Here is a 27,931-nt window from a genome sequence, read left to right on the forward strand (position 1 = left end):
TAATGTTTGAAGACCATTTATTAGAAAGAAACCAGTGAGACATTGTGGCAGCAGACAGGAAGGGGGTTTAGGGCCCTGTGAAGGGCCGGGGGCAAAGGGCAACAGCCACAGTGCTGCTGCCACCTGCGGATAGTTCCAGGTTTAGGTACTTGACAGCAGCGTTTAGAAAGTGGTTATCAACAATCCAGATAAGGCAGTAGAGAAACACTGACAAAGGACAAAAGGTTCATTGTAATCCTAAGCCTAGTCCATTTTGAAAGATCAACAGTGAAATTTAAACATCAGAGATTCCTTCCCACTCTCAAATATATCAGAACCATTTGTTGGCATTTGTATTTTGAGTGTCTGAAATAAAGTAGGCCAAAATTTCAAAGGCTCGAACAAGGGCTTGATTCTTTAATTTAGCACCAAGGAAAATAAACAGTGGAATTGTCCTTTTATTAAACTTCTCATATTTTGTCCCTTCAGGCCACAATATGTAAGGACAGGTCCTTGTCCCACTAAGGAAACTAAAGTGACTGACATTTTAAAATAGGTTCTCAGAGTTGATTTAGTGGTACACACCTGTAATTTAAGCACTCAGGAAACTAAAACAAGAGGACCATGAATGATGAATGTGAGGCCAGTTTGGACTATAATAGTCTCAAGCCAGCCTGGGCTACATAGTAAGACCCGCTTCAAAAACTAAGGACTTGGGCTGGGTGTCATGCTGGTGCACACACCTTACACCTCAGTACTTGGGAAGCAGAGACAGGTGATCTCTGAGTTTGACGCCAGCCTGTCTACATAGTTCAGGAGAACTAAAACCAAACTGTGTCAAAACAAAACTGAGTCATCACCACCAACAGCATCAACAAAAAGGGCTGGAGAGCAAGGACAGAGTAGGATGTTTGCCCAGTGCACAGGCTGGATTGGATGCCAGCACTGTAGGTAGATGAGGAGGCTGCTTGGATGGCACCTGAGGAGTTGTTTCCCTTTAAGGTAGGGTGGGAAGCTGTAGCACACAGTGATCCCAGCACTTGAGAGAGGCCAAGACAAGAGGATCTTGAATTTAGAACTTCAACCCAGGTATAAAATGTCCGTAAGGGAGTTCCTTTACAGTGCTTTTGAACCCACTGTGCAAAATCCTTCTGTTACTACACCTGTCGATTGGTCTTTCTGTCAAGGGGCTGTCCCCATGCCCCATCTACTTCCGCAGTGGCAAACTGCCATGGGTATTGTGTCTTACCCTTTAGTTTTCTGTTTACTGTCTTGCTCATCAAGGCAGGCAGTCCATTTGGATCAGAGTGGGAAACTGAGAGGTATGTCCTAAAACATGGTCCTCCATCTGAGTGGCATGTGAAAACTTAGGACTTCATTCCATTGTCAGTTGCCAGTGCTCCTCCTAGAACCTAGGTCAGTGAACACAACCACATACCTCAGTCCACACATGTTTGAAAAAGAGGACGATCCAGATCCAAGTCATGTGTTCCTAAGTGCCAGTGGCTGCGTTTTCATAGAAGACTGGGTAAGTAGAGGGTGCACAGCCTGGCCCCTGTGCCCTGGCTCTTGCTGTAAGGCAGCAGTGAGTGTGCGGCTAGCGGCATCTGTAACGCTTGTAGCTTTCTTTCTGGACTCTATAGACAGCATCTCCCAATACCACATCCCCGGGCTAGAAAGCATCTTTCTCGATCGCAGTGGGCACTGCCTTATGCAAAAGCCTCCAATGAGATATTTAGCTGCCTCGAGTGACATGTAATTTTTTTTTGAACTTTTCCAGAAAAACATGAAAATGTGATCAACCACTCTGACTAACTGAACAAAGGTTAGATGATTACCAGTTGCTCTCTCTCTTTTTTTTTTTTTTTTTTTTTTTTTTTTTGGTTCTTTTTTTTTTTTGGTTCTTTTTTTTTTCGGAGCTGGGGACCGAACCCAGGGCCTTGTACTTCCTAGGCAAGCGCTCTACCACTGAGCTAAATCCCCAACCCCACCAGTTGCTCTCTTAATTGTGCTCTGAGTTTGTTTGTTTCAACATGTCTGACGTTTTGAATTGCACATCCATGGAAGACAACTAGATAAACACACGGTCAGCCTTAGTTTCTGACTCATTAGGCAGAGCCATTAGGACTAAATCATAATTTTCAGAGAAGTCTTAGGAAAAGAGCTTCGAAATACAGAGGCGAGGGGAGGAGTGGAGGAGGCCCTGCTTCATCCCGCCAAGTGCCTTCCTCAGGGAGTAACAGAGGCTTTTTGGATGGTTTCTGGAACTTTCATTTGCAGGAAGGAGTATACGTGGGGCCAGATCTTGTTGGTTTCTGTTCCGGAGAATGTTTCCAACACCCCTTTTTTCCTAAAGATGAAAAACAAAATAGGTCGGTAGACTACACAGGTCTGAGTGTGCCTAATGTGCTTTTGTAAAGTTCATGTGAGTTTAGATGTCCTGTGTGTTTAGGTCTCTGATCCAGAGGTAAGAAACTTGGCTGAACATTGCAAAATCTAGACTGCAGTTCATGTTTTATCCTGTGGCGTAAAGGATGTCAGCTGTCATATTGAGACTGTGCTGTTCGTTAAGCCTACGTATACTAATGCCATACATCATGCCTTAAGCCTACGTATACTAACGCCATACATCATGCCAAAAGTCCAGACGCTCCTCCGTGCAGACACACTTGTCTTCTTGGTAGGTACTTAGCCTCAATCCCCAGGTTGGCAGGTTCAAAGCAGAGCCCATCAGCCACCAGGACATCACCTTGGCCTTGTTTTCTCCATGGAAGTCTCTAATACTCATTATCCCACCTTTGACCAAGCTCCCCTTTCCCTCTGCTCCACCTTCCTGACCTGTTTCTTCTGTTAGGGTTCTCCATTTATCCTTGCGGATTGTCTGGCTTGTCACTAAACAGACCAGTGGTTGAATATTTATTTTGTTCCAGTGTTTAGTACGGGAATGGATGAAATGTGGTGCTCAGAATCCCAGGATTTGCTTCTCAAACCTCACAGAACCACCTTAAGGTCCTGAACTCCCGTAACCCACACACATTTCTTGGGTGTGCACACTGGTTTGCAAGTTACCCATGGGGCAGATAACACTTGATTTATTACTTCCAAAAGCAGGCTGTGATGGCTGTGCAGCCTTTCTCACTGGGCTTTCACTGGGACAGAAGGGTCCTTTTATTGACACCTTCTAACATTTGTGTGGTTAACTTAATAATAGCGACTGCTTTCTAAGTAGACAAGCATGTGCTACAGAGAACATTTGCAAAGGCAGTATTTGCATAGTAGAAGCCCTTGAGCGGCTAAATTCACAGGCAGGTAGAGCTTTCAGGAGAGCAAGCCTTGAACAGGAGAGCAAGCATTGAACAGGAGAGCCTCTGGGAGACTCTTTAGTGCTGAGCTACGATACCAGGAGTGCGTCATTGCCTAACTGTTCACTCCTCAAGCTGTGCCAAGTGAACGTTGCCAATTGTAATTTCTCTGTGATGAAATGGAACCAGCTACAAAAATTAGTCTTCCAAAGAATAAGAACATCACGTTTCCAAACAGATGAACATTCCATGGCTGGGAAGAGTAGGACAACTGTAAGCGTTTAAATAACAGTACTGGCTATTGTTAGAGGTAGCTTCTTTTTAAGGCTCTCCCCATTTTCCTGTAAGCCCAGAGGTAAGTCTGTGCATGGGATCTTAGGCAGAAAAGCTTGAATTTCTGGCAAGAAGTAGCAGACACCCAAAAAGGAAGACCCCCGTCTTATCCCCACACTCCCCAGTCCCTGATTTCTGTAGCTTTTCCGAACTTGCCACATTTTGACAGAGCTAATCCCTGCGGGCACTTACTCTCTTCACAGTCCCTTGGTGGTAGTTTTTATCTGGCCAGACACAAAGCATCCTCTGTTTTGTGTCCTGTGGAGCAGTCAGGCTGACCACACTCAGTACACGAGGTTCTAGTGAGCTTTGTTCCCACAGCCTCTCAACAGTGCATGACTGGAGCTAATCACTATCAGCCCCATGGCTTTCGCTGGGAAGTTGGAGGTGGGGCGGAATGTCTCTCCTCTGTTCCGTTAACTGAGCTGGTGCTGAGCTAAAATCAGAAGACATTGCAACCTCTGGTGACTGAAGCCAGCACAGGGAATGGACCCGATAGGGCTGAGTTTTAACTGCAGTGCTTAAACTCCTAGGCCAGCGGGCTGTATTTGGACCCCTCCCCTAACACCATTTGCTTAAGCCGGTGTGAGGGTTTCTGGTAATGAGCATGTGTTGAATCTCATTGCATGATAAATCTTGTTGCCCAGTTCTCCTCATTATCTGTGCAAAGTGAGTTTCGTGGGAGCTCATAGGAACTGAGTCTAATTGTCTGCCCCAAGGACCTGGCACGGTGCCAACAGAGTACCCAACATTGATTCTGTAGGTAGCTGAGGATTCTTCAAGCCCCTACTGGTTCTAAAGCAATATACTATATATATATATATATATATATATATATATATCTTTGACTTAAGTAATGAATCCGTGTCGTAGAGATGAAAAAGCCTTGCCCAGGGTCATAGAGCTGTCAATCTTGAGAGGCAGACTCCATATACAAACACAAACTTAAAAGTAATGGCTGCTGTAGCAAGTGAACTGGCAACTCTTGTAACTCCACCCTCCAGAAATAAACTGTTGGACATATTGGGACAGTTGAGAAGCTGGCTTCAAATTTCCTTGCACACTTAGCCTAACACAGCAGCAGTGGCCACCACAAGAGCAGCTAATATATGTCCAGTGCATATTGTGCATCCAGGACAACTTTAGGAGTTACACACATAGCCTCCAACCTCATCCACTTTTCATGAAAGAGAAGCCAGCCAGAGAGGTTTAGCAAGAGGCAAAGGAGAGCTGGGGTTTGAACCTGGGCCTCTGACTCTGGCATCTATTTGCAGCACCAGGTACCGCTCTGTACAGCACGTGCCGTCTTGCCCCTGAGTCTTTCGGGATACAAGGAAAGCAAAGAGCAGCAGGCATCCCCTGGAAGAAGGAAGGGTTGAGGAGACCAGACTGTTTCTTGGCCCGAGTCAGGTGGCAGCTCTAATAGCTCTCATATTCTCTAGGATCAGAAGGCCTTGAAGGACAGCTAAGGATGTAAGTGAGCTTTCAAAGCTGTCTGACCACACACGTGCTCCTGGGGCTTGGCTGCCATTTGAGAGTCTCTGCTTAAGTGTCCTCTCTTGGCACACTTAGTGGGCACTACTGTACTTAGTACCCCAGCACATGGCAGGATGTGGGTGGAAGTGCAGCCTCCAAGCCTGGATATGGACTCGTCCATGTCAACCCTCCCAAGCCCCACGAGTGACAGTGGAACTGGCAGTAGCCCAGCCCCACAGCAGTATGAGGTTCCCCGACTAGTGGCCGTTCTGTTTCATCTGAGTGATTTGCAGAGCAAAATTTTACTTAATAAAAGGCTTACTCAGTCTTCATGAAAGAGGAAGATACAGCCTTTCTGGCAAATACCAGCAATCATGCAGGAAGGAGGACAAAGTCACACAAAAGCAGGGGACTGAAGCCCTGCCTACTTTCTGGTCTTCTCTTCTTTAGAAATTTCCTTATTGCTTAAGCCACCTGGGATCAGGCCCTCTGATGGCTTAGTATTCTAGCTGTAACGTATGGAAAACTATACGTTATGTATGGCTGTGTAGGCTGAGGAACGTGAGCACTCACTGGTAATACTGCAGGACCGGCTCTGTCTGGGCTTCATACGCCTTCAATCTCTTGATCACCGTCTCTGGTTTGTCGTCCTCACGCTGAATCAGAGGTTCTCCCGTTAGGTCATCGATGCCCTAAGCAGCCAGCAGAGGAATGTCAGCTCAGCAAAACGGTATTTAAGCAGATAGCTTCTACTGAAGCACCAATCACAACACATGCTGATGTCCCAGTAAACAGGATCCAAGCTAAAGGCAGAGCTTTGGCCATTCACATAATGCTGTATGGTGTGGATTTGGAAGCCTCTCCTCCCTCCCCACCCCACCCCCGGCCCCTCCTAGGCCCAGGTCCTCAAGGGTTGGCTCCCAGGGATGGGATACTGGAGGTGGTGGGAATTCCAACTGCAAGCCAGTGTTGTAAATCCTCACTGCCTCTGCCCTTCACTCACTCTGGCACTGAGTAAAAAAATAATAAACGCTTTTTTTCTGTGTTAGGTTTCTTACTGCTGTAACTAATACCCGAGAAATACAACTAGGAGGGGAACAACTATTTATTTTGACATAGTTTCAGAGGGTCCACATCTTGGCTGCTTGGGCTCATGAACCTGGACTTTAGAGCATCATGGTTGGATTGGGGATGCAGGTGGGTAGGTGGGGTTTTTTCACAGAGTGCACAAGCAGCAGAATGGGGAAGGAACTAAGGATCGTGCGTAAGCTGCAGACACCCCAGTGACACACTTCTTCCAGTTGTGTACCACCTCCATCTGGAGACTAAGCAGACCACACATTGAGCTGTCAGGCCCTTTCATATTTCAGCCACAGCAGTTCTGAGTGACTAGCAGTCCTGTTAGAGCAGGAGCACACTCTTACCCTATCAGTAGTCTTGAAAGTATGACAAGTTGACAGAACTATGTCTGTGAGGGTGGACGCAGCTCACTGTAGTCACTCACCACAGTCTTGGGAGGGTTGAATTCAATGTTGTAAACTCGGCCACTGGCAGGATGAATCCAGCGAGCAGTAAGGCGTAGTTTAATGACCTCAAAGGGCACGTTGAGATTTATCACTGTGTCTATCTGATAAACTCTATCCAGGGCTTCTGCCTGTGGAAGTGTCCTTGGAAATCCTTTAGGTGAGGGGAGTAGGAGAGGGAGGGGACGGGAAGGCAAGAAAGAAAAGGTGTTAGGCAAATTGAACCCAAGGAAGGGCAGCAGGCATGTTGATCAGAGCAGTGATATAACACATTTGCTGTCTACTTGACTGGGCTGTCCAGTGCTTAGATATTTGGTCAAACATTTTGAGAGTGCATGTGACAGTATTTCTGAATAAACAGCACATTGCCCTCCCGTGGCTGGAAAGCCTTGGTGAAAGTTGGAAGCCTGAGTAGAGGAGAAGCAAGAGAAGATTGTCGGCCTGCCATCTGACCAGAATCTTCATGCTTCTGAGCCAAACTGAACTCAAGACAGGGTCGATGGCACACCTGTAATCCCAATACACGGGAAGTAGAGACGAGGTCCCAGAGTTCAAAGCCTTGGCTAAACATTAATGGAGTTAAGGGCCAGTAGTCTGGGCTACATGAGACTCCAAAAACAAACGAAAGGAGCTCAAGACATGGCTTGGTGATTTAAGGCACTTGCTGTTCTTGCATAGGACCCAGGACCCAACGTGGCAGCTCAAAGCCATCATAACGCTAGTTGGAAGGATCTGGTTTGACCTCCTGGCCTCCAAGGGCACCAGGGGTGGCACATGGGACACGTACATAACATGCAAGCACAACTGATAAAAATACATCTCAAGTGAAGGCAGTGTGAGTCACTACACTTGGTTCTCTAAAACAACAGCCAAACAAACACAAAGCCAAAATCTACAAAATAACAAAACCAACACAAAGTACCCTCAGTCCAGTGGTTCACAACCACCTGTGACTCCTGCTCCAAGGGATCTGACTCCTGGCTTTCTCTAGCAGCCTGCACACATGGTGAGTTCACACAACACAAATTTAAATAAGGAGGTAGAGAGGCAGGCTGATTTCTGAGTTTCAAGCCAGCCAGGTCTACATTAGGAGTTCCAAGCTAACCAGAGCTGCACAGTAAGACCCTATCTTTTAAAAACAGCAAAAACAAAAAGCAAAAAACAAAAAAGGATGAATCAGAGGACATTTTCGGTTGCACTCAAAACCTCAGGAAGCTGTGCTGAGAATATGACAGCAAGGTACAGGGCAGCATGCAAAGCAGTTCCAGTCTGAACATCCCTAATCCAGACGTCTAGATCCAGTGACATCACAGAGTGTCCGGTTTGGGGTTTAGGGTGCTAAAGAATGCTCAGCTGGCATGTGGTCTGAGATGTTTGAGAAATGGGATACTCAGCCAGCGCAGCTGAAATAGTTTAAACAGTGTTGTTCAAAAATAGAAACGCAACTAGAATGATTACTGACTCCCCAAGTACACTGGGGAATTTGAAATAATATTCTGATCCCAAATTTTTTACTTTGTAATGTTATGACGAGGGACATTCTGTCGAGAACACTTGGAAACGCTAAAACATTTTTTCAAATGTGATAAAGGTTAGAATGCATTTGCAATAATTTGTTGGAGCAAAAGCACATCTTGCTAACAAACATGGAGAACTTTGTTCATGACGTAGACCTTATAATGTGATAAAATGACAAGAAGCCTGGACAGAGGGAAAATAGCCTCCAAATGGAAAGTAATGGCAAGAGGTTCAGCCTGTAACTTTTATATAGCCCCAAGTTGGGGAAAAACAAGCACCTACTATAAATTGTGTGATGAAGTAAGTCATCTGAGAGAAACCATTTTAATATGCTTTATTAGAATTTTAATAGAATATCAATGCACAGAATGCTTTCATGTGCCAGAGTCTGAACATTATGTGTTTTACAGGGACCATTTCTCAAGTGCCAATAGGCATTAGACAAGTGCTGCTGTTACCCCATTTACGAGTGAGGGAGGAGGCAGAGCAAATGCCCTGCTGTGGCCCCTACAGCTGTTCAGCAGTGGCAGGGAAATGTGAAGACAAGCTGCCTAACCCAGCACCTACTCGTGTACCCAAAGAGTTTGCACTGAAAAAACCCTAACCAAAATACCTCGCTATTGACCCAGTTCTTCCTACAGTGTCATACTGCTACTCTTGCAGAGGACCCAGGTTCCGTTCCCGTCACCTACATAGCACCTATGACCACTGGTAACTCCACTTCCAGGAGCTTGGATGTCCTTTCTAGCCTCTAAGGGCATCACACATGTGGTACACATACATAGGTTCAGGAAAAGCACTCTACACAATTTTTAAAAAAAAATGTTTTATCTTTAGTAACTCAGAACAAAACATCCATTAGGATAAAAGACCTGAATCAAAATACCCTAGGACAGGAGAAGAAACATTCTTTTCACCATCATTCCAAATATTGAAAACCCAGCTGCAACCCAAGCTGTAGCCAGATCGGCCTTGGTGAGTTGAAGTACATGTTATTGAGCCTGTGCATAAACTCAGTCACTACCACCATGGCCACTTTGTTCATGTGCCCATTGAGCAATGGCAGAGGATATGGAAATATATATATGGCTTATAGGCAATGATCCAGGTAGTCAAACAATGGTTGTCAATCCACTGAAGGTTCAATAATCTAATAGTTCAGTTCATGAGGCTAGATGTCTCAGCTAGACTTCAGTATATGCCAACTAGGTTCTAATGCCAGTGACAGAATGGACTTGCTAGTGGGAGAGCCAGGGCAAGCAGGCAAAGGAGAGGAAGCTTCCTTCTCCCAAGTGTTTTATATAGGTTGCCTGCAGAAGATATGGCCCAGATTGAGGTGGATCTCTCCACCTTAAATGATCTGGATTAAAAGAGGGTCTTAGCGGGTTGGGGATTTGGCTCAGTGGTAGAGCGCTTGCCTAGGAAGCGCAAGGTCCTGGGTTCGGTCCCCAGCCCCGAAAAAAAAAAAAAAAGAAAAAAGAAAAAAGAGGGTCTTAGCACTTCAAATGAAACAAGGGAAAAAAAAATCCCCTGCAGGTGTACCCAGCTACTTGGAATTTAGTTAATCCTAGATGTCCTCAAGTTGACAACCAAGAACAGCCATCACAAGTCCACCCTTTCTCAACTTGGTCATGTTTAATTTCCAAATGAAAACGACCAAGTCATAATGCCTAAATATAACTATCCCACACACAATCACTAACACATTATATATTTAACCAGGTCCATCATACAACTGCAAACACATTATAAATTTAAAACAGGTGGCAAATGTCCTTTAAGGGACATTCTTTTAGTATCTCAAGACTTTAATATGACAACCAGTGATAATCTCTCGATTGATGGTATATGACAAAAATGGGGGAAAGAAAACAAATATCTGTATAGACACATTCTTAATAAAATATTATGGAAGCATTCGTGTCAGTTATCCTCATTTCTGTAACTGGTCACGTGGCCTTAGGTGGTATTTATTACTACCTTCCTTTGCTGCCCATTCTATTTCCTCCTCACTCAGCAGTCTTGGCTCTTTTCCTGGAGGAGTGACCCATACCTCCAATCCTGATGGGTCTGTGTCCTTTGTCATCCTGCCCAGATTAGATTGTTAGCGTGCCCTTAGCTTTAAACACAGGACATGGGAACACCAAGAGAACCCTAAAGGATCTCCTACATTCCAGACATCATCTTCCTAACCTCTGTTGTAGAGAAGCAATCCAGTTTTCCTGTGGAAATATGGATCAATCATCCCTCCTAACAGTTCTTTAGCCTGTTGGTTTAAGGGCATCAGAAACCCAAAGTGGCCAGGGGAAGTCTGAGCTTCCAGGTCACTGGAAGGCTTATTGTGTCTCCTGGCAGGAGCACTCCCCCTTCTGGAACCACATCTTCTAGGCCAGGAAAACTGAAGATCATGGAAAAAACTTTCCTAGTGGGTCACCAGGGGTGATAGTGGGCCTCTTCCCTTTTCTACCCCTTGATTCCTGGACCTGTGGATCTGGCATGGGAGAAACCATACCACATATTGGACACTGATTCAAAGCATATACTGCCTCTGGAGAACCCTGTCCAACCATCTAGGCTGCTGCCACCTAGTTGGCATTGTTGTGTATTCAAAAGGCCATTCCATCTCTCTATCCTCCTAGTTGCTTCAGGATGGTGGGAAGCATGGATTCCATGGTCATGGACCCACTGTTGCACTTCTCTGGCTGTGAAGTGAGGTCCTTGATCAGAAAATATATTGCCTGGAATACCATGATGGTGGATAAGGGATTCTATCAGTCCTTGGATAGTAGTTTTGGTAGAAGCATTACATGCAGGAAAGGCAAATCCATAACCAGAATAAGTATACTCCACTAAGAACAAAACATTGTCCTTTCCGTGGAGAAAGTGGTCCAGTGTAGTCAACCTGCCACCAGGTAGCTGGCTGGTCACCCCTGGGAATGGTGCCATTATCTGGGGCTCAGTGTTGGCCTCTGCTGTTGGTAGATCTGGCATGCAGCTGTAGCCAGATCACCCTTGGTAAGTGGAAGTCCATGTTGTTGAGACCAAACATAACCCCCATCTCTGCCACCAGGGCCACTTTGTTCATGTGCCCATTGAGCAATGGCAGGGATGTCCTGGGAAAGAGGCTGACTGTCCACAGAACGGGTCATCCTATCCACTTGATTATTGAACTCCTCCTCAGCTGAAGTCATCTTTTGGAGCATTACACAGGACACAGTAGCTTCACATCCTTCATCCATTTGCAGAGATCTATCCATCTTCTTCCCCAGATGTCTTTCTCACCAATTTTCCAATCATACTTTTTCCCAACTCCCTGACCATCCAGCCAATCTATTGGTGACAGCCCATGAATCAATGAGCAATCACTCATTTAGCTACACCCTCCAAATAAAATGTACAGCCATATGTACTGCCCTAAGTTCTGCCCACTGTTTCCCTTCACCAGTTTTAGGGCTGTCCCAGAAAGGGTTGTAATGCTGCAGCTATCCATTTCTGGGTGTGTAATGTGTCCAGTTCTGCCTCTATAATGTGCAGAACCAGGTCCCAGTCTTTTCTTCCTTAGTCAACCAATCACAGGGCACACGCCATGAAGCAACAGATGCATGTTTAGCATTTGGGCAACTTCTTCACTTGATTATGCCTTCAAAACCTGCTTGGGCCAGATGTCATATGAAAAGCACTTTCATTTGATAATGGATTACTGCTGTGCACGTCCTACTTTATGATCTGGTGAGTAAGATAACACCCAACTCATGATGGGCAGCTCAGGTCACATGGTAACTTGGTGGCCTACTGGCAAATGTCCAGTTCTCACTAAGGCACAAATAGGCCAAAAGCGCTCGAACACTCTCACTCTCTCTCTCCCTCTCCCTCTCCCCTGCTCCCCACCCCCAAAGGGAGAATAGTTGTCTGAGATGATGGTAGAGCCTTGCTCCAAAATCTAAAATCTCTTCTGTGATTCACCTATTGGGCCTTCCAAAGCTCCAAACAGCATCCCTATCTGCCACCAGCACCTCAAGCACCATCAGGTCCAAGTGGTAGGGCAGCCTACACACCAGCCTAGTCCTGTTGAAGAACCTTCTCCTGTTCTAGGCCCCACTCAAAATTAGCAGCTTTCTGGGTCACTTGGTAAATGGGCCTGAGAAACAGACCCAAGTGAGAAGTGTACGATCTCCAAAATCCAAATAGGCCCCTAAACATTGTGCTTCTGTCTTGGTGGTGGGAAAGGCCAGGTATAACTCAAACTCCACCTTGGAATATCTCTGCATGCCCCACACCACTGGACTCCTGAGGATTTCACTGAAGTGGAAGGCCTTTGAATTTTAGTTGAATTTATTTCCCTTCCTCTGATATGCACACATATTACCAACAAGTCCAAAGCGGTTTATTGCAGGGTATGTGATCACACTGTGAACACTAAAATTGTTACTCGCTGGGGTGGGGGTGTTTCTAGCTGTCGTGTGGCTCAGCTCTTAGCACACACCTTTAGTCTTTCTGGCTGGAATACACACACACCCTTCGTACACACCTTTAATATCCAAAAATGAAGGCAAGGTTAGTTTGTAGAAGGAAGCACCCATGTTTAAAAATGATGTCTGATTGAGTGGGAGGAAAAGTAATGAATCAGAGAAAGATTTGACAGAATGAGTCAGAGATAGGATAGGTCAGAGGTTGTGGGGAAAAAAGGGAAGCTGTGTAAGAGAGCAGTGCAGAGAGAAAGAGAAAAAAGGGGCAGTTTTACCTGGAGAGTTTTACAGAGACAGGTTTAGGAGAAAGCAAGCTGGACACAGGTGAAGACAGAACAAGCCAGAGAATGAGGAACCAGAAGATTAGATTGCCAAAATTAGTATGAGGCCAAGCAGAGCAATTCAGAAGAAGCCCAGAGAAGCCAGATTGAATCAGTCAGTGTGGAGAGGAGTTCTGAGGCAGATCAGCTGAGTTGAACCAGCCAGCCAGAGATCAGAAAAGACAAGAGAGGGGTGAGATTATTCAGCAGTGAGTCTCCGAGGCTGAAAACATTCTAGGCTTACATTAGATTGTACAGAGGCTAAATGCTACCAGAACTGGGACTAGGTTAGCAGACAGAGGCAGTAAGCCCTTGGAGATGACCATTAACAGGCGAATAAGAGTGGTTGCTACCTCCTACTCACTTGGTCTAATCAGCATACTGTTGTAAACCGGTAGTGATGTTCTGTGGACGGGACATACAATCAAGATCCTCCCAAACTAAGTTAGGACCCATGGCTGGAGAGTTAACCTGTCCAGGAGGTAAAACTATAAAGATAAACGACTGGCCTTGCAAATGACAGCAGATTTCTTCTGCTGGTCCTTGCGAATGGGTGTAAAGAAAACATCACATCTGCTAGATCAAGAGCTGCATACCATGTACCAAGAAATGTCTTACTCTGTCTACTGGCTGGTTTTTGTGTCAACTTACTCAAGCTAGATTCATCAGAGAAGGAGCCACAGAAGAGGAAATGCCTTCTTGAGATCCAGCTGTAGGAGCATTTCCTTAATTAGTGATCAGTGGTGGAGGGCCCAGCCCACAGTGAGTGGTGCCACCCCGGTAGGTGGTACTGGTTCTATAACAAAGGCTGGACAAGCCAAGGGACGCAGGTGAGTAAACACCATCCCTCCATGGCCTGTGCATCAGCTCTGGCCTCCAGGTTCCTGATGTGCTTGAGTTCCGGGTCCTGACTGCCTTTGGTGATGTACATTGATATGGAAGTGTAAGCTAAATAAACCCTTTCCTGTCCAACTTGCTTTTGGGTCCTGGTGTTTCCTGGAAGCAACAGAAATCCTGAGGCAGTCTGCTTGAGTAAGGATACCATATCTGGCACCTCAGCTGCAGTTGGAGTCACTACTTGATCTGGTTTTTAATAGGTGTCATTCTCCATAATCCACCTGTCTTCTGCACTGGCCAGATAGGAGAGTTAAAAGGACATGTAATGAAAGCCACCACCCCTGCATCTTTCTAGTCCTTGGTGGTGGCACTGATTTCTGCAGTCCCTCCAGGGATGTGTTACTGTTTTGGACTCACTGTTTTCCCTGGTAGTGGTAATTCTTTTTTTTTTTTAAACATCTTTATTTATTATATACATTGTAGCTATCTTCAGACACACCAGAAAAGGGCATCAGATCTCATTACAGATGGTTGCAAGCCACCATGTGGTTGCTGGGATTTGAACTCAGGACCTTTGGAAGAGCAGTTGGTGCTCTTAACCACTGAGCCATCTCTCCAGCCCCGGTAGTGGTAACTCTTAAGGCTTCCGTTTACCCTTTCCAACCATTGTACTCCTCAGTCCACAGGTGGGAACAAGGGGCTTCCGGTCTGCAAACAGGCTCACGTCTGGAAACGGTTCATGGTCCAAGACTCCCTTTTGCCATCATCCAATGTAGCCTTTCTTAGTGGTTTGAGAATTTTTCCAGTTATACAGCTCAAACAGAAATGCAGTAGATGTCTTATCTATTTCATGCCTGTAAACCCCGTGATTGATTTGCCAGCACCAAAGGACCATATGAGTCATGCCACCATAAAAATCGCTTTGCCTGTGCTGATCATCCCAGGTCAGGCCTTCATGGACATTGCTTTGTCTGTGCTGCCCATCACAATAACTACGATCACCTTGCTTTTGGCCACTCAGTGCTGCTGCCTGACTCCTCTTACTTTGGGTCCCAGTTAAACCCAGTATGCATTTAATCCATACAACTCAATAGGCATCTCCATCCCTAAGGCCTGGCACAGGGAAAAGGGGTGACAGCAAAGCGCTTTAAATGTGCTGGTGCCCCTCTCACCATTTTGCATCTCTCAGGATTAGTGAGGGGCCTATCTTCTGGCCCTTCCCAATGTGAAGGATTAGGTTTTACACAGCGTACCCACCCTAGCATTCTAATTTTCCTGAGCCTTGAAATCTACTCTTCGACACTGGGCCAAAGGCACCTCTAACTTCCTTTTAGTAAGTTATTTTTTGAGAAATGCTTCAGCCAACCATTCAAATAAATGTTGACATCATTTTCAATTGTGCAAGCTTCCATATTTAAACCTAGAATCTCTCACTCAGCGGGCCCAAGTCAACAAACTCAGCCTGTTTCAGTTTTATGTTCCTTTTACCATTATCCCACGCCCTTAAAATCCATTCCCACATATATTCCCCAGTCTTGTGCATGACTGAATTAGCAAGTTCATTGAGCAGTTTAGTAGTGTGGTGTACCTCCTCCCAGACTACACTTTATCTCCAGAAGCCTTCTTAGCCTTAAGTCTTGTTCTAGGCCTACACTATATTGTAGGTCTAACTCAGCTGCGTGGGTTTTGGTTAATTCCAGATATTGTCAAGTTGGCATGCAAGAATAGCCATCACGGTATGTGTCCCTCTCTGTGTATGTGCCACAGTTTAGCTAATAAGTGTCATTTCCACAAAGCTTATGTGTTGAAGTCTTGGTCTCCAGTTGGCAGATCCAGTCATTGAGAGATGGCTGTGACTCCATTCGTGATTAATCTCTAGGTGCAGTCAATGTGAGAGGTAGGACCTGCTTGCAAGTCACTGGGGGCGTGCCTTTGAAGGGTATACGGTCCCTAGCTGCTTCTTGTCTCATCAGAGTTTCCTGAACACCATGAAGAGAACAGCCTCGACTCAGTCACACTCTCATGAGACAGCGGGCTACATGCCACATAGACTGAAAACTCTGTAGCCAAGGACCCAGATAAATCATCCCACTTTCCAGTTGTCTCTCTGAAGTATTTGTCACACCGGCAAAAGAACCTGACTAACATAATATAGAAAGAAAAACAATATTAGATATTATTTGGTAGGGAGAACAAAACATCTAATAGTGAGTGGAAGTGTGTGTGTGTGTGTGTGTGTGTGTGTGTGTGTGTGTGTGTGTGTTTTCATTTCTATAGAGAATGCTTCTTTGAATTAAAGAGAGGCCATTAAAAGTAGTGCTGTAGAAGGGTGTGATCATTGAAGACTCCCAGTCTGCTTCTCTTATACATTTTCACCCGCTTTAGTTTTTCTAAAGGAAAAGGCATTGTTCCAGTACAACAAAGAAGAAATAAAAAACAAATATTCCACATTCCAGGCCCTTCCCCGGGTGCCTGCCTTTGGCCCAGTCCCCAGATATGCTCCACTGATGGCCATGGGCTGGTCTCTTGGAAAGTATGCCACTTCCCTGTGCTGGGCAGTGTCTATACTCAACCTTCAAGCACCTCGTTCCTTCAGCTAAACAGGCCCACACAGGCTGCCTACCACTGGGAATGCCTCTGAATCCCAGCATCTCAGAGAAGCAAGCCTTCATTTAACCCGAGAATAAGTGTTGACCCATGTATCCATCTTTTCTATGAGAAAAAGAAGCAAGCAGCTACCTGCTCTATCACAGGCTTGGGTATAGCTTAATTGGTAGTGTGCCTGCCTAGCATGCAGGTGGCCCCAAGGAATCACGACACCACATAAACAAGCTTGTCCCCAACCCCTTCCTGTCATCCCAGCTCCTGGCAGACAGAGACCAGATCCAAAGCAGTTCCTCCTTAGCTCTACTGCAAATTGAGGGATGTGTAATACCTTCTCTCAAAAATAAAATAAGTTGACCAGTTAACTAATTAAATTTTAAAGAGACTCATAAGTGAGACTGACTGTCCGTCGTGCCAGCTGCTCATTCTCCTACCAGCACTCATTACGTCAGCTGCTGAGATGCTCAGGGCACTGCACTTACCGTCCAACAGCCAGCTACACTGGGTAAGGTTTTTCAGCTCATGGAGGGCCAGCCGAGTCATGACATCATCCGGGATGAGCTTTCCTTGGTCAATGAAAGTCTTGGCCAACACACCGATTTCTACAACAGAGGGAAAAGCCAGTAAGTGTGTTTACTGTGTCTTGTTCCAGATCTCAGGAGTTAGTTATCTATAGGATGCTTCTGGGCCTCAGGTCCATGGGAAAGTGTGTTATCAACAGCTCTTTTTGCTACAAGCATAGGTTATGATGGATGTGTAATACCAGCAGGCGGGAGAAGGAAGATGAGTTCAAAGCCAGCCCTGGGTACATAAATGGGTTTGAGGCCAGTTTGTGCTACAGAGGACCCTGCCTTAAAACAAGCAAACCAAAGAGAAGCAAAGACAGCAGGATTACCCCACATTCAACACCCACGTGGTCTGCAAGGCCCAGGCAATCCAGAGCTAAAGAATTAGCTCTTATCACAAAAGAACAACAAAACCAAAATGGGAGTGGTGTGGTGGTGCAGTCAGAAGGCCACCACAGGAGGATTTCTGCAAGTTTGAGGCCAACCTTAAATACACGGTGAATTCTAGGCAGCCAGAGATACACAGAAAGACATGTCTTAAAAAAACGAAAACATCAAAAGCCCTAAGAGGCAGGAAAAGGTAAGGGTGTAAGTTTAGCTGAGTTTTAAAAGTGGTTGCTTAGCATGAGCGAAGCCTTGGTTAGCTCTCCAGCACAGACTGACCACAGTGAGTGAACAGCCTGTAATCCCAGCATCAGGTTAGTAGAAGCAGGAGTATCAGAAGTTCAAGATCAGCCTCAGCTATACAGAGAGTCCATGGCCCACCCAGACTACAAGAGACCCTGTCTCAATTTTTACAAAAGTAAGGCTATTTCTCATCATGTAGTGTATATGACAATATAAACGAATGTTTGCATGTTTCATTTTCCTATAGCTTCTAAAAACTTTTTGTAGGAAAAAAACTACAGAAGGGCTTGTGAGGATGGTAGCTTAGTCCGTAAGCACTTTCCTCGGAAGCGTGGGGACCTCAGTTCAGTCCCCAGAATCCACAGAAAACAGGAGCTGCTGTGGTGGCTTGAACATGTCTACGGCAGAAGCAGGTGGATCCCTGGATTTGCTGGTCACAGAGCCTACCTCACTTGGCAGATCTCACTCCAGGCCAGTGAGAGGCCCCACCCCAAAGAACAAGTGGACGATAGCTACACTCTGAATTTTAACCAGGAATGTATCAGTACTGTACCACCTGCCTTTTGACAAGCTACCGTCAAGTTTACAAAACAATGTCCAGGAAAGGACCTGTTTTCTGAGGGTGTTCTCCAAACTCATTAAAGTAACTCTCTTTGGGGGAGGTGGGTTGTGGATCTGCTATTCAGAGCACTTTGCTGCTACTTCAGAGTTCCTGAGTTCTGTTCCCAGGACCCGTACTGAGTGGCTTAAAAAACACCTGTAACTCCAGCTCCAGGGGATTCAACGCCCTTTTCCGGCCTCCAAGGGAATTGCATTCACATGTGCATGCACACACACACACACACACACACACACACACACACACACACACACACACACATGAAATTTTAGAGTAACTAAATAAAATAGCCTTTGGACAGTTTCATGTGCATGACACAGATCTCATATGTCTCTTGACTACTTTTTTTTTTTTAAATAGATGTATGGGTGTTTTTCTGCATGTATGTCTGGGTGCTATATGCATATCTGGTTCCCAAAAAAAGCCAAAGGAGGGCCTTAAATCCCCTGGAACTGGAGTTACAGATAGTTATGAGCTGCCATGTGGTGCTGGGAATCAAACCTGGTCCTCTGGTAGAGCAGCAGTTCTCTTATTAGCTGAGCCATCTCTCCTGGCCCATGAATATTCCTTTAAATCTCACCCTACCCCTACATAGTTATTATAATACTTCACGGTATTGAGTACTTCATGAGAATTACATTTAAAAAAAAAACACAAAAATCTCCCTGGGCCATCGTTCCTCCCTCCCACCACTATAAGCCCTCTCCCCTTGAGGATGATGCAGCTTAGAAGGTTTCTTCTTCCAGACCTATCTGTCCCCAGCTACCTCCTCGCTGTGCTTCAGGACAGGATTTCAGCCCAGTTCCACAGGTCTGCCAGTGGCATGATGCTTGCCTAGCATGCACACGGTCCACACGGTCCACACGGTGTGTCTTCATCTTACCTCTTCCCTTCTGCGCTCGCCCCTTCCCTCCAGGACACTCACACGCTGTGACCCTCCTAACCTTTGCACAATTCCCTTGCTCCTTCTTTAGTTAGATAATCTGATTCATAACTGTGTGGTTTGTCCAGAATAAACAAATCGAAAGATACAGATGTGTTGGGTGGCCAGACGTTCATGAGCCAAAACTCATTATAAAATCTGATGCCCAGAGAAACAGTGTTGAGAGGCAGGAAAACCTTTGAGAGGTTTGGGTCCTAACTCCACCCTCGTAAAGAGATTTATGATGTCGGATGAGTTCTAGGTGACTACTTATTGTGGTTTCTCTCTTCTTCATGCACACATTTGCCTGCAAGGTATAACATAGCACAAACCCAGGTACAGCCCTGAGACTGTGGGACTTCCAATCCCAATAACTATGTGCTCCATAAACTTCGTTTTTTTATATATGAATTATTCAGTGTCTAGTCTTTGATTATAGCAATGAAAACAGACATTATTTTAAAGGACTCTCTCTTAGCATTTCCATTGCTGTGAAGAGACACTATGACAATAATAAGGCAATTCTTATAAAGGACATTTAATTGGGGCTGGCTTACAGGTTCAGAGGTTCAGTCCATTATCATCAAGGCAGGAAGCATGACAGTGCCCAGACAGGAATGGGGCTAGAGGAGCTAAAAGTTCTACATCTTGTTCTGAAAGCCAACAGGAAAAGACTGTCTCCCATGTGGCTAGAAGGAGAGTCTCAAAGCCCACCCCCACAGTGAGACACTTCCTCCAACAAAGCCACACCTAGGAAGGTCACACCTCCTAATAATGCCACTCCCTGGGGCAAGCATATTCAAACCACCACAGACTCTTATATATAAGACATCCTCCCCTTCCTTGGTAACCAGAAGTTCTTTAGGCTTCCATATACTGCAAGCTCCCCTCTCTGTCTCTGTCTCCCCCATCCCTCTTCTGAAGCCACAAGTCTGCATTCTGCTATGGACTGAGCTACTTCAGCCCGAAGTCCATACACTGAAACACTAACCTAACCCTAATTCTCACTATATTCAGATTTATTTCCTTTGAGAATGTAATTAATGTCCAATGGGGTCATAGGGTGGGGTCTCAATCTGACAGAAACTGTAAACTCCCAGGAGACAGTGGGAGTGCCGAGCACAGAAGAAAGGCCATCCGGGGAGAAAGTGAGAGGGTGGCTGGTTACCTGCCAGAAAGGCAAGCCCCACCAGGAACCAGCTCCCCCAGAGGCTTCATCTTGGACTCCTAGGCTCCAAAACCTCTGCTATGTCAGCCATCCAGTCGGTATGTTGTTATGACAGCCACTGTGACCAGTACACACATCCACGTGCCTGCCTGACCCAGACCCCTACCCTCACTGTGAGCACCTTCAGTGGAATCTCTACTCTGTGTCCACCTAATGGACCCACAGACACTGGGTGGGTGGATGGATATGTGGTCAGACAGACGGCTGAGGATTCTCTGAGTTCTAGCTGTGGTGTTGTTTTTTTTTCTTTTAAGAACACCTTTTATTTTAGTCTTTGGCTTTTAGCGTATATAAGCTTTGTCTCCTGGTCATATCCACCCTGTTCCTTAACACCCCCTCGGCCGTTCCCATAGTGATGGTAATACCTCCAGGTACTTCTACCATGTTCTCCCAGTTCCGTGTTCTCCTCCTGTTCTTGCCTTGTAGTCTGCATTAGTACCGCCCCTTACACTGTTGACTGATCATTAGCTGTGGTGTTTTATTAAATGATCTACAAAGAGGGGCCGTGTGTTGTGGGGGATGAAGGAGAACAAAGAACAATGACACATGCATTAAAAAAAAAACAAAACAAAGGAAACACATTGTTTTCTATACTAAAAATATAAAAAAAAAACCCTAACAATTTATCAGAAGCTTACCTTTTGTGGTTGTAGTCATAATCCAATCTTTTGGAGTGTTTGTTTGTTTGTTTAAGATTGCTCTGAATTATTTAGATACAAAATAATGGAAAAAGAGAAGCTAATTCAAGCATCATTACATAATGAACACATTTTAACATAATCACATAATACAATAAAAGGTAATGAAGTACTAATACTACAACATGAGAGAACCCTTAAAAACCTAAACTGGGAACAGTGGTATTCACCTCAAGTTTCAGCCACCTAGGAGGCCAAGGTAAGAGGGTCACCTGAGCCCAGTTCACATCTGCCTGGGCTACACAGTGAGACACTCTGCAAACAGCAGACACAGCTCAAGGTCAAAGACGCTTACCATTGAACCGTACAACCTTACTGGACCCACATGATAGAGAGAGACAATCCACCCACCCCCAAGTTGTCCTCTGACCTCCACATACATAGTATGACACACATGAATGTACATATACACGCACATACACATACTTGGAGGCAAGAGGCCACACCTCAAATCTCTCCTCCCCAGCCTTCCCCAAACAGCCTAAGAACATGCTATAAATAAATATTACTATGTTAAGTGAAAAAAACCAGGGAGAAAACCCCACAGACAATGATTTCATTCCTGCGACATGTTCAGAATGTGGGAATTGAAACATACAGCAGGTATTGCCTGAGGCTTGGGTGGGGCAGGTGGGGATGGGAGTGTCTCATAGGTATGAGGGTTTTTTTTTTTTTTTTTTTTGTGGGTAATAAAAATGTTCTAAAATCAGTTGTGGTAACAGTTACCTAACTCTGTGACATACTAAGTGCACTGGATCTTACATACACTTTAGATGTTGAAGGTACATGAATCATCTCAACAAGGCAATGCTGGGAGAGATGAAGGGCACTCCCAGACAGCATACACACTGTGAGCGGCCTGTGCTCCCACTTCCAGAAAGGCAGTGCTTCCGGGCCTTGCTAGTGATATGAGCCCTGAATGCAGTTCTCAGATCCTGGTGACCCCAACCATAAAATTATTTTGTGGCTACTTCATTACTGTAGTTTTGCTACTGTTATGAACCGTAATGTAAATATTTGTGTTTCCTGATGGTCTTAGGTGACCCCTGTGAAAGGGATCATTCAACCTCCAGGGCGTCTTGACCCACACAGGTTGAGAACCATCAGACAGATTAGCATCAAGCTTGTTTGTTTAGTTAGTTTTTTTTTTCTTTCTTTTTCTTTTTTCTTTTTTTCGGAGCTGGGGACCGAACCCAGGGCCTTGCGCTTGTTAGGCAAGCGCTCTACCACTGAGCTAAATCCCCAACCCCTTAGTTAGTTTTTTTAAGATGAGGTCTCTGTGTGTTGCCTTGTGCCCTGGAATTTGCTCTGTCACCCACAGGTTGAGAACCATCCCACTAAGGGAAGGCAGATTAGCATTAAGTCATGTGTGCATGAAATAATTTTTATTTATTTATTTATTATTTATTTATTATTTATTTTGGTTTTTTAAGATGAGGTCTCTGTGTAGTCTGGAACTTGCTCTGTAGACCAGGCTGGCCTCAAACATATTAAGATCCAACTGCCTTTGCCCCCACAAGCGCTAGAATTTTATATATATATATATAAGTACACTGTAGCTATCTTCAGATACACCAGAAAAAGGCATCAGATCTCATTACAGATGGTTGTGAGCTACCATGTGGTTGCTGGGAATTGAACTCAGGACCTCTGGAAGAGCAGTCGGGGCTCTTAACCACTGAGCCATCTCTCCAGCCCCCACAAGCGCTAGAATTAAAGTCATGTGCCACCACTGCCTGGCATGTGCATGTAATGTTTTACAAGGCTCTCATGGCTAAATATTCGTTTCAATTTTTTTTTTAATTCCAAGCCAAGCAAACGTATTGACTATTACAAATTACCTTTATTAAAATAACCTCTTCTACCTCAATCTGAGGTAGTTCTCCACATCTAGTCTCATGGGTCTACACAATGATACTTGGCCATATGGACACTTGGGGGCCCAAGACTATCTACTGAGTTAGGCTCTCCCTCCGAACAGAGGATAGCGAAGGAGATTTAAATGGCCAGCCCTCTGCTCTGGCATTACAAATAAAGCACCCACCAACGAGCAGACCAGACTTTGCTGCTTACACTCTCAGCTTACTATGTCTGCCTTAGATGAAGTGTCACTGTCTCCCTTAGCAACACCGTTTAATCAGTAAGCTTAAATATCCACAAAATAATAAGCTAGCGTTTCTTGCAAATATGTTTTGAAATAATTTTTTTTTTTTAGAAAAAAAAATCTACTTAAAATTACATCATGAACCTCAGTTTGGGAAGTCCTGAACTGTGGAAAAAAATATATACAATTGACTCTCGGGGCCTGGGTTTCCACCCCGGTACCTCAGAAAATGCGGCTTATTTCCATTTTGGTTGTTGTGTATATGATTTGACTCTCACCCTTGTCTAGGCCCATACTAATGATTCTGTATCGTGGCCACTTCAGGATATGTGCTGCCTGGGTGAGTACAGAAAAGCTGTTTATCACTAAGGGAATTCTTCGACCTCTGAGAACTCGGTTTTCTCATGAGAGGACTGGGAGGATTCCGGTAACTATGTAAGTCTCAGACTGTAGCTGTCTGACTGCTCTGTCCTGGTTAGTAATCTAAGGTGCCCAGGTCTGCTACTGTCAACAGGGCAACTGGTGTTTCCAGAGTCGTTATCTCTTCTGAGAGGAATGTTTTTCTCACATAGACTTCTTGTCTTAGCGAATACTATTCACATCTGGCATTTTCAAAGTAGGTAACTGACATGATCACTGCTGGAAGGAACGGATCCTATCACCATGGCCACCAAACGCATTCTACACTGTGTAGTCAGGGTTATAAAAAGCACTTTTATGAACTGATTGGCAGTTCCTGGAAATTCCACCCCTGGAATTTACTCCAAGGAAAATAAGCAAAGCTGCCGCCAGCTCTTCGGATGCACAGCGCTCTTTATTACAGCAAAGGATGGGTGAGAACAGAAATCCAGTAAATCAGGCTCTGGGGAGCCAGCTCCGGGGTACAGTGCCTGATGAGCATGCACAAAGCTTGAGATTCGGTTTCTGGCCCTGAAGGAGATGTAACAGTCGATAACGGGCAAAGTCTAAATTCACTGTGCAGCCTGGGTGACATTGAATCTGAGATGATACATAAGCATGCTCACAGCACACGAGCAATAAGGCTAATAACAGCAGCTCAACCGACCGCACACAGCGCTACAGAGGGGAAGGAGAGAGCACCAGAGGGCTAATGACCGCCTCTCCTGGTGAGGCGTTTATACAGAATGTCAGCTCCCCTTCTGTACTCTCCAGGCTTTCCTTCCTTCCTTTCCCGTTTGTTCAGTCATTTGTTCATTCATTCCTTCGTCTCTTCCTGCCTTGTGACTTAGCATCAGAAAACACGAAGCACATTTTCAGATTTTGTTTTCAGTAGTGGTTTTTTATTTCTTTCTTTCCAGATTATATCTTCTTTGCTTGATTCTGTGGAAAATATCCAGTCCATTCACAAATATTTATTGAGAATATATTCTCAATATATAGAGAGAATATAGACTATATTCTTAATATAAATTTGCAAAGGACCTACACAGGATCTGTCAGATACCACTTAATAAGACTACGTAATAAGCCATAACATCTGTGGGAAGAGTCTCATGACCCCTCCCAAGCTTTGGTTTTTGTGCTTACTAAGGAATTGTTCATACAAGTGACCCTGACATCCCAGGACCTGCCCGTTCTGGATTTCAAGTGTCAACTAGATGAGCCAGGCTCAGTGGAAACCATCCCAAGGGGCCTGGCTGGGGCTTCTCTCTGAGATCTGTAACTTTTCCCAGCTGAGCAAAGACTCAGCTGCCTGTGTGTACCTTGAACTTTGACCTGCAAAGACTTCCCTGGTGAACTTTAGTTCTAGGAGGGCCTGGCGGATCCAGATCCTTAGTTCCAACGCTGATGAAACTGAGGCAGGAAGATTGCTACAAACTCAAGACTAGCCAGAGCAACTGTGTGAGACCCTGCTAACACAAAAACCTACTGAGTGGGCAGTTGAACAGCTCTGTGTGTTTTCTCTCCTCCGTCTCTCCAGAGGCTTTCTGTGTTACAGAGTTGCAGGTAGTGGTCAGCTTGATGCTTAACAGGTGTTAAAGTGAAGCAAGAAGCATGGTTTCTTCGTTTTTCAAAACTTTATTTAGATGCCCTTTCATTTACTCTCTTCAAATGTTTTCCTGTCAATGAGCATTCTTCGCCACCCAGAGTCAGGCCAGCTCCGAGTCAGTAGGCAAGTCATCCCTAAAGACTTCTTCTGTACTTTGGATGGCAGCGAACGAACCCGGGCAGTCTTCAGGACTTGGGACTGTTTGCAGTAACTAACACTGCAATCTGTTGCCCTGAGAACATTTAGCAAGAGTCAAACAACCTTTCGATAATAAAGTTTAATTAACTGCGACCTTTATTATTTCTTACAGTCAACACTAGAAGAGAATAAAAACATACTCCAGGGGCACAGAGGATCCAGCTGAAGAGACTGGAAACACTGGGTTAACCACTCCCCCCTCATTTGAATGTTTTTTAAACAAACAAACAAAAACCAAAGCAACACCCTTTCCTAGACATTAGCTATACACCCACCAGGAGGGAGTGGACAGGTAAATACATCCCGGTAGATCCAGCAGACACATGGTAAACAGTACAGTGGACATCGTCTCCATATGGGATGACCGGCTGAATGCCGAGTGTGAAAACACGGATGTAAAGTAAATATATGGTAACTTGATACACTGAGGTTGTATGAATGAGCTTTACACAAAGACATTTCCAGAAGGAAATACAATGTTTCGCTCTGAGGAACCAGGCTGAGGTAGGACTAAGAGAAAATTTTGTTTTTTACTTTTTTGTCTTTCCTTCTCTCCCCAGCATTCTCATATTCTCTCTCTCTCTCTCTCTCTCTCTCTCTCTCTCTCTCTCTCTCTCTCTCTCTCTCTCTCTTGAACAGGTATTATTTCTGTGTAAATAAACTTCAAATGAATTTCAAAATAGGCACTAGTTTGTAATTGAAGGTTAACACTGTTGTGGAGAAACATCTGGTGTAAGCTTTTTAAAAATAGTTTACAGCTGTTAGTTGACTGGTGCCTGTAATCCCAGCACTTACTAGGGAGGCTGAGACAGGAGGATGTCAAATTTAAGTTAAAGTTAGCCTTGGCAACATCGAATGACACTGTCTCATAAAATAAATTTTTAAAAAAAAAACGCTTTTCTTAAAAGTAGAACTTACCACAAACCCACCCATTGTAAAGTGTAGTTTGTTGACTAGATTTTTGTGCTGAGTTAGAAGAATTTGGCAGGAGAAACACAGCAATCGTTTATGTAACTGCTACAAGGATAACTTTAATGCCTAAGAAATGTCTGGGAACATCAAAATCTAAGCCAACCTTGTGACTGCAATGAAAATAAGTAATACTTGACCTTGCAGAGAGAAAGGTCAGAATTACAAGATCCCACGGAGCTTACCAAGGGCGGGAGGGGGGAAAAAAGCTAACATGGGCGAGCCAAAGCGTGCCTTCTGTGTACAAGGACACGTGGAGAGGCAGGCACAGCTACCCCCCCCCCGTACCCCCCTCTCGGATGGACCCCACAGCAGCTGCCAGCCCGGTCGAATGAGCTTCTCAAAACAAAGCCAAGGGCTTTCCTTCAGTCTTTGAACTTCCTAGTCCCTCCCCCCCACACACACACACACACAACCCCTCGCAATCTACCCGAAGCTGCCCACGGAGGCCAGAGGATTCCGGGCGCAGCGGCTCTTTCCCCAGGCGAAGTCGGGGAGCACTGTACCCGCGTCGCAGGACCCTGGACCCCGGCCCGCAAAGCCCCGCTGGGACGATCGCACGCCGCCAGCCCTCGGTCTCGGCTCCCACCTGTGCCCTGCAGCATGTTCTGGCGGAGCAGGTCCCCGCTGGAGAGGTGCTTCAGCTCGAAGTGTTTGGTGATGCGTGACGACACGGTGCCCTTACCGGAGCCCGGGGCCCCCATGATCACGGCGCGCAGCAGCCGCCCCGATGCCCCCATGGTGGCAAGCGGTGGCCGAAGCTGCGCAGACGCTGAACTGCGGCCTGGCCTGGGCGCTCAAAGGCTCTGAGGCCCTGGCCCGCTGGCAACTGCAAGCGGGCGGTGGCCAGGGCGCCCGGCTCTCCCGGAAGTGAGCGACGGCCACCGGGGCCGCCCCGCCGGCTGCTGCACCGCCCCTCCGCGCCCCTGCACCCCACTCCCTTGGGCTCCACCCCGCGCTTCTTGGCATTCCCGGACCCTCGTGTCCTGTGCTGCCTGGTCCCAGCCTGCAGGCTGCGCCCGTCTGCATTCTCCCCAGTAGACAACCTCTAAGCACCCCCTTCTACTTCTAGTCTCTCGCTGGCATCTTTGGGTGGCTGGATTTCATTTTTTCTCTGTGTTCATCTTTTTCACCCTTAGTCTTTTCTAAGAGCCAGATTCTGTCCTGCTCAGACCCCCAAAAAGGAAGCAGGGTGGCCCATGTTGTATTCCCTCTGTTCCCCCTGGTTCATCAGATGTCCCCCCACCTTTTCACACCAATCCTCCCTTGACCTTCTTTTTTCCGCCCCATTTCCTTTTCCTCCAGGGGTAACCTTGAACCCTCCTCATTGAAGTTTTTATCAAATGAAGTATGTGTCTCCGGAAATACACTTTCAGAACCAAAAGTATCTTCCACTGTTACTTTGTTACTTCCGCAGGGGTCAAAGGTATTCATTGCAGAAGCGTTACCCAGTGCCTATTGTGTGCCACTGTTCTTAGAGGCCTCTGAGAATGCTATGCTGAACAAACCCGAGTTTCTGCTGCTGGTGGTTTGTTTTCTTGCTTGCTTGTTTGTCCAGTAGTGGAAGCAAAACGAGTAAGGCCTTTTGAAACAGCACTGTGAATAAAAACAACAAACCAGCGGGTAGTGGT

The 27,931-nt window shown here is 45.6% G+C and overlaps 1 protein-coding gene across 2 annotated transcripts; it reads right to left on the minus strand.

The window, feature by feature from the left end:
• On the minus strand, window positions 1-27,678 carry Ak3 (adenylate kinase 3). 2 transcript variants are annotated; one of them, NM_013218.3, is given in 5 exon segments: window positions 1-2,329; window positions 5,664-5,782; window positions 6,595-6,767; window positions 16,841-16,960; window positions 26,890-27,172. In NM_013218.3, coding segments are annotated over 5 exon segments (684 nt in total). In that variant the 5' UTR covers window positions 27,041-27,172; the 3' UTR covers window positions 1-2,208.
• Between the last annotated feature and the right edge of the window lie 253 nt (window positions 27,679-27,931).

This window comes from Rattus norvegicus, chromosome 1, assembly GCF_036323735.1.
Source record: "Rattus norvegicus strain BN/NHsdMcwi chromosome 1, GRCr8, whole genome shotgun sequence".
In the NCBI taxonomy this organism is placed as follows: Eukaryota; Metazoa; Chordata; class Mammalia; order Rodentia; family Muridae; genus Rattus; species Rattus norvegicus.

What these genes read in the sequence shown, in the direction of transcription:
- Ak3 (XM_063282585.1), bottom strand. Translation starts at nt 27,040, where the DNA reads ATGGGGGCATCGGGGCGGCTGCTGCGCGCCGTGATCATGGGGGCCCCG. An exon ending in GCCTCCGTGGGCAGCTTCGG is followed by an intron (nt 25,366 to 26,730) that starts GTAGATTGCGAG and finishes AAATGTTCTCAG; the next exon opens with GGCAACAGATTGCAGTGTTA.